The sequence below is a fragment of the Eulemur rufifrons genome, chromosome 30 (genome assembly GCF_041146395.1).
Source record: "Eulemur rufifrons isolate Redbay chromosome 30, OSU_ERuf_1, whole genome shotgun sequence".
In the NCBI taxonomy this organism is placed as follows: Eukaryota; Metazoa; Chordata; class Mammalia; order Primates; family Lemuridae; genus Eulemur; species Eulemur rufifrons.
Window position 1 is genome coordinate 75,988,628 of NC_091012.1, and position 6,785 is coordinate 75,995,412.

The window sequence follows — 6,785 nt, forward strand, 5'->3', positions numbered from 1 at the left end:
GTTGTATCACTGAATGTTTGGTATTCAAATGCTTCAGCCCATGTATACATTATAAAATCACAATTCCAAACAGACCCCATAGCTTTGTTGTTGGTTTAATTACACCATTGTGAAATTCACATTCTTTACAAAGAATATCTTCAGCTAAATACATTCATTCACATATAAAGAGTAGACAAGTTTCACACTATCTTCTGTGGCTTAACATGCAAATTCTGAAACTTTATCTCAACAAAATAGTACAATATCACATACATGCACATCTAATAGCTACAAATAATTTTTGAGGTGATGTTTGGACAAATTACATAAGCCAGAAATACTTTATATAATCTTGAGTATCCAGCAAGGATGGAGTTGAGATTAGGTGACGGAGGTAAGAGAGTAGAGAAAGTAGATTAGCACCAATAATTATTTAAGAAAATTCACTTCCAAATGAATACTCCTGAGGTTTATTTAGTATTATTGTAATAGTCAAATCAGTAAGATAAAAATTGAATGCAAACTGTTTGTGATGCTTCACCTTAAAGTAGGTATAAAACTAGGCAGAATTTTAATGTCTTCACAGTATTCATTTATATTTCTAACATTTAAGTTACTATTTATTTCTCTATGGCCCTTCTTTTAGTTATTCTTGAGTTAATTTACAAATGTCCCATTTTTAAAATTCTATAATGAACAAAGAATGAAATTCTTCATCCTCATTTGGATTACTTTGTTATCATCCTTATCACAATGAAATAAAGCTGTCCTTTGTCACAAAAAGACTACAGTAGGTATTTATTTCCTCATTTAAAAAATTAACATGTAATAGATTTTTGTGCAATAAAACCATTTACTTATACATTTTAGGCTTCCTTAAATACTAGAAAAGAAACACTTGCAAATTCCTGTTTGTATTTCTTTTATTCAAGGATTTAGCTTACTCAAAGTTTTCAAAGATAGGTGACTTTAAAAAAAAGTTGTTTGCCATTCTGTGTAAATTAGGTTAAAATTACTTTTTAAAAAACCTTAAATACTGATTAGTAAAGTCCTTGATTTTTCAAAAGCATAATATACCTTTTGGAAGTTTCAATTCAATCCCAAAAGGTAATGAAATTATTTACTTTACATTATAGAAGGCTTATTTTTTCATATGAAAGATACCAACATCTGGCATTTCAATTACGATTAGGTCTAAAACAAAGAGGCAGTCATGCCATTCAGCATCAGCACTCATTCCTTTTTCTATAGTCTCCCTAAAGCATTAAATATTTTTTTTTAAATTAAATAAGCTAAACTGTGAGGGCCCCAAATTTTGATGAGAAATTTAGTGAGAAGACTGATTTTTTTTCTACCAAATGGGAAATATTTTAAAATTGACTGTGACTTTTGAGGGTGAAAATATTTGAAGTTAGTTATTTAAAGTTTTATAAGAATTACACCCTCAGTATTAGTACGTTAGTTAGTTAGGGCTTTCTCTTCTCAGATTTCCAATGATAGCTAGATTATTTCTAAATACTGACCATGATTCCCTGGAGCCAAATGAGATACATTACCTCTCTTCAGGTTCCAAGGAACCATTTGTTAGGTTACATTTCATGGGCAGTAAATAATACCCTCAAAAGTGTAAGAATTAATTCATTTCAGGTGAGCAAGCACTAGTATCTCAGGGATTAATGTGACCATATAGTTCAACATAGGAACAAGACTTTGTGAAATTGGTTTTGAAGCAATATCCCATTAACTTATAAAATGTGTTACTCTACAAATAGACTGTTTAAAGTTGTGCCAACTATCAGGAGCTTTTTCTGTTTAAGACAAGCTTGTCCATCAAGTTATAAACAATAATGAAAAAAGAGAGCATGAGAAGAATGAAAGCATTGATAAAACCTTAGTAACTATAAGCAAGAGACCATGTAACCAGCAACACTACCTATACCCACCAGTCTGTGTAACCAATCAGTTCTCAATTATTTCTTCATAGGATGGGACTTAATAACAATGCCTTATTCTGTAATCATTTACTTCTATTGTCAAATATTGACAGGAAAGTTCGAAAGCAAAGAAATGGAGGAGTATAGATCCCAGATAATGAATTAATTAATTCAACAAGTACTTGTGGAATGCCTACTATATTCCGGGTACTGTCATACGTGCTGGGAATATTTGCATCATGTATCTTCAGTCATTTTTTCATACATTTTTAATTATTTCCTTAAATTAGGCCATTTTTAATAGAGAAGATGATATTCACTCCATTCCTAAGTCTACCCTTAAATATTCTTTTTCCCACTGGGCTAAAAATATCACTTACACATAGAACATGTTATTTTTCTCCTTAACCAACATTATTACTAGATAGACAGCAGCATGTATGAAACTTCTTGTACAGCAGAGCCTCTCCAAAATAACCTTGACTATGATGGCTTGCAATCACAAAGCAATATTCTTAATTTTCTTCTCCTCGGGGACATCTAAAATTTGTACAAGTGACTGTTTTGAAAAGTCAAACAAAACAAAACAAAACTTGTATTAAAGTTTTCTTAAAATGTCTATTAACAGTATATTTTTACTAATTACCTTGTGCTAGGAAATAAGCAGTAAGCTTTTTTAAATTCTTTGTCATTGATTTAAGCTGTCCAATTGTGTTGCACCTCCTTGTAAGGCTTAATTATTAGGAGTCTATAAATACAGCTAAAAATGAAAAGTACAAGATTTAAAAAGTATCACGGTGTTTATGTTCAAATAGAGAGATTATCTTTTCTTTCTACTTTGCCCCTGATTTTCACCAATTGAATTTACAGAGTATTTTCAAATGTTTAGCAGAATCCTAAACATAGAGATTTCATCTGTACTTAAGCATTTTAAAATTTTTCCTTGTCTCTGTATTAGATGGCCTTTCAAAAATAGTAATAATGTAAATACTTACACAGTTCAAAACATGTACTAAATGTTTATACTTGATGATTTTTACCTTCCAGAAATCTTTCTAGATTTATTTTGAATTCAAGCATTTTTAAAGGATTGCAGGCTAATACTGACACTTCAGGTTTATAAATTTAAATGAAAACTGGTAATGGGTAAGGAGAAATGGAGAGTATATATGATAAATAATTACCCATATAACTATTTAAAATTTTATTTATAGTTTCATAGTTTTCATATATTTTAATGATCACAATAATGTAAAACAAGGAGGCTCATAAAATATGAAAAATTAACTCCATTTTAGTTCTTTGTCAATTTAAATTCAGAATATATCTTGAAGGTGTTCCAAAATTTTGGTACATATATCAATATGATGTGCATTTTTCTTTTCCGAGAAGATTTAAGCTTTTACATGCTATAGATATTTTTTCTCAAACTTATATAATTCATAGTATTTTTAAGCAAGGCATGTGTATCTCAGCATAGTTTACACAGGTAAAAATATTGAAAGCATAGAAATTGGATTCAATAACAAACTGCTTAGATAAGTTATAGTACATCCACACAATGGAATACTATGCAGTCACTGAAATGATTAAATAGATTGATATTTATTGGCACAAAAAGATGATTATAGTGCATTGTAAAATTAAAAATTATAAAACAGTACATATAGCTTGATTTTGTAAAAATGTTAATGTATACATAAAGAAAAAGGTATGGAAGGATATGCGCTCACTGAATATATTAATAGTGGTTATCTCTGAACTGTGAGAATGTTACTTCCTTCTTTTGCATTCTGTACATTTTTTTTACAATGAGCATGTATTATGTTTACAATCAATAAAAGCAAATGGAAATCATTTGAGACATCAATAAAGCTGGGGAAAATGTATGTGATCCAATTACGCAAACATTATTTGGTTATGAACATACATGCAATTTGTAGATAAACAATTACATAGAAATATCTTATTCTAATTATTTTATGGTCATAGAGCTAACAAAAATGTCAACAAAATTATGTATTTGTATTATATTATTTATGAAAATGAAGATTTGTATATAAGTTAATAAAAACCAACTGACAATAGAGACAAAAATTTTCTTACGGTTTAATCTGTGGTATGAGTGAATCATATTTTTAAAAAGTAAATTATTTAAATTTTACATAAATTGGGTATTTCTCTACTTCCAAAATGGACTTGAACTGGTATATATTAAAAGAAAGGCAATACAAAAAGTACAAAAATAAGTGTAATATGGGTGAAAGGCAGACAGTAAGAACAGGGAACTGCAGGTGAAATGTGGAGAAAATGCATCTAGAAATTACAGGCTAATTAATGTAACTCCAATATTAAACAGAACATTTTTTTTTCTGAATTTGCAAGCTGCCAAGAGAGAAAGTGAATCATATTGGGCTAACAGTTCTCACATAATGGATGGAGGCAAATAATCAAGAGACTGCCTGTTCCTTAATTGAAAATTCTGTGAATGTTATCACATGCATACATCCAAGTATTTACTATAGATACCAACAAGTTGAATATAAGATGTTCTTCAAAGTAGTTTTTCAACATCATTCTATGGAATATTTACCTTTTATAGCAATAGTAGATAAAGACTGGAGGTAAAATATTAAATTATCTATAGGTAAAAGCAATTCATTTTTGTTTATTTAATGTGAGCCAAGTACAAGTACTAAAGAATTTAGGAAAATGAGTGGTACAAGTGGTACTTAAAGTGTTCCCCAATATGAAATCTTTCAGGAAAGGTTTTTAAGATGTAACTCAAAATTTAAATAGCCACTTCCTAAAGTATTAATTTTCTAAAGTACTGATTGAGAAAACATCAGTATGCTTACTTCTTTGGGCATGAAATTAATAAAGACAACTCCCAACATTTAGTCAAAGCCACAGTCAAGTCTGTGGTATGCTCACAATATATTTAAAAGAGAAATCAAAATATAAATAAATAAAAGGGAAGAAAAGAAACCTCACATCTTCTTTTAAATGAACATTCATTTAAAATGATTTAAAGTGAAATTATGCACCAATGTTAATTTGATCACATACATTTTCCCTTGCTTTATTCATGTCTCAAAAAGCAAGTTAGAAGTTTTCACTGTGATGATTCAGAAGAATCATTTTAAGAATATTTTCATGAAAGAAATTAAATTTGGTATTATTGAAATAAAGAGGGAGATATACTTAATCGGTTGCCTCATCCTGACTGTTCAAGAAAAAAAATGTGGAGGAATAAACTTTATTCTACATAGTCCTAAGGATATTATATCAAAAAATAGTACAAAATGACAATTTTACAATTAGAGATTATGTTCTTTACTAAAATGAACAAGGTTTTCTAGTTTTTTCCAAAAGAACGTATTCACTTAAAAAAACCTGTCAATTGGCATAAAATAACCCCTTATTACAAAGGAGCCCAAACTAAGTAGGCACCATCTAAGGCTGAAACAAATTGAGTATTCTTATTCTCACCACCTGCGCCTGGCCTGGCCCAGGGTGACATGCAGGGGCTTGGAGCCTACAATGCGACCATTCATCTCATCCACTGCTTTGGCAGCCTCTTCAAAAGAGGAGAAGCAGACAACACCGAACCCTTTGCCTTGCCCCACTTCCATCATCACTTTGGCTCTGCTAATTGATCCAAAGGAAGCAAATTCCTCCTTTAGTTTTGCATCATCGATGCTCTCATCCAGGTTCTTAATATAGATAGGCACCCCTGGAGGCCGACTTTTTTCTTTTAATCTCAGCCGTTCAAATCTCCGTCTCAACTCAGCCAGGCGTTCAATTTTCTTCTGTGCTCGCCCTACGTATAGGACCTTGCCACCGATAGACTTTCCATGCAGGTCTAGCACAGCCTTTTGGGCAGCCTCGTGTGTCTCATATCTCACAAATCCAAAGCCCTTAGATTTCCCACTGGCATCTCTAATTACCTTAACGCTCTCAGTTGGCCCATATTCACTGAAAAGTTCCTTCAGTTTTTCGTCATCCATGTCATCTCCAAAGTTTTTAACAAAAACATTGGTGAAAGTTGCTCTATCCCTTGTTCTAACCTCAGCTGCCCGCTCTTCTGGGAATTTGAATCTGCCAACATACACCTGGCGGTTGTTGAGCCGCACTCCATTCATGTGCCATATGGCCCTATTGGCAGCGGCCAGGCTGTCGAAGTGCACGTAGGCATAACCCTTAGAGCCATTGTCATCGCATACGACTTTGCAGGAGAGAATGTTCCCAAAAGCAGAAAATAAGTAAAACAGGGCCCTATTGTCTATGGATTTGTCCAGGTTTTTGATGAATATATTTCCAACTCCAGACTTTCTTAAGCGATCATCTGGCTGAGACCACATGAGGCGGAATGGTTTGCCATTAATCAAATCAAAATTCATGGTGTTCAAGGCCCATTCAGCATCTGCGGGAAAGCGGAAGTTAACATAGCCATAGCCCAGGTGGCTGCGGGTCACCGGGTCACGGCAGATACGGGTGAAGCGCAGAGGGCCGGCAGGCCTGAACTTCTTATAGAGCATGTCCTCGGTGACATCTGGGTCCAAGTCACCCACGTACAGGGCGGCTTTGAGATATTTCTTTTTCTTGCCGGCAGGGTTAGGCTCCCCGCTCCCCATTTCTCTGAGCACAGGGAGGAGGTTCTCTTGGGAGAGAAAAAAAGGCTGCTTTCTCTAAGCTATGGGCCAAACAGCTGTTCAGGAACAGAAAAAAAAGCCAAGGCAGGCCAAGGGAAGCTAAAAGCAGACTCAGAATCACTGTCGAGGCTGAGAAAATGAAGTTCAGAAACAGCTGGTCAGCAGGCTCAGAACAAATGCATCAGAAAAAGGCACCCCAAATAGGAATCTATTC

General features: G+C 33.2%; 1 protein-coding gene across 1 annotated transcript; it reads right to left on the bottom strand.

Moving 5' to 3' along the window:
* Nucleotides 1–5,404: 5,404 nt before the first annotated feature.
* Nucleotides 5,405–6,553, bottom strand: PABPC5 (poly(A) binding protein cytoplasmic 5). Its single transcript, XM_069464034.1, has one exon. It carries the CDS (start codon nt 6,551–6,553, stop codon nt 5,405–5,407), a length of 1,149 nt encoding a protein of 382 aa, XP_069320135.1.
* Between the last annotated feature and the right edge of the window lie 232 nt (nt 6,554–6,785).

Bases quoted from the DNA above. Each gene is read 5' to 3' on its own strand.
- PABPC5 (XM_069464034.1), bottom strand. From the start codon at position 6,553: ATGGGGAGCGGGGAGCCTAACCCTGCCGGCAAGAAAAAGAAATATCTC.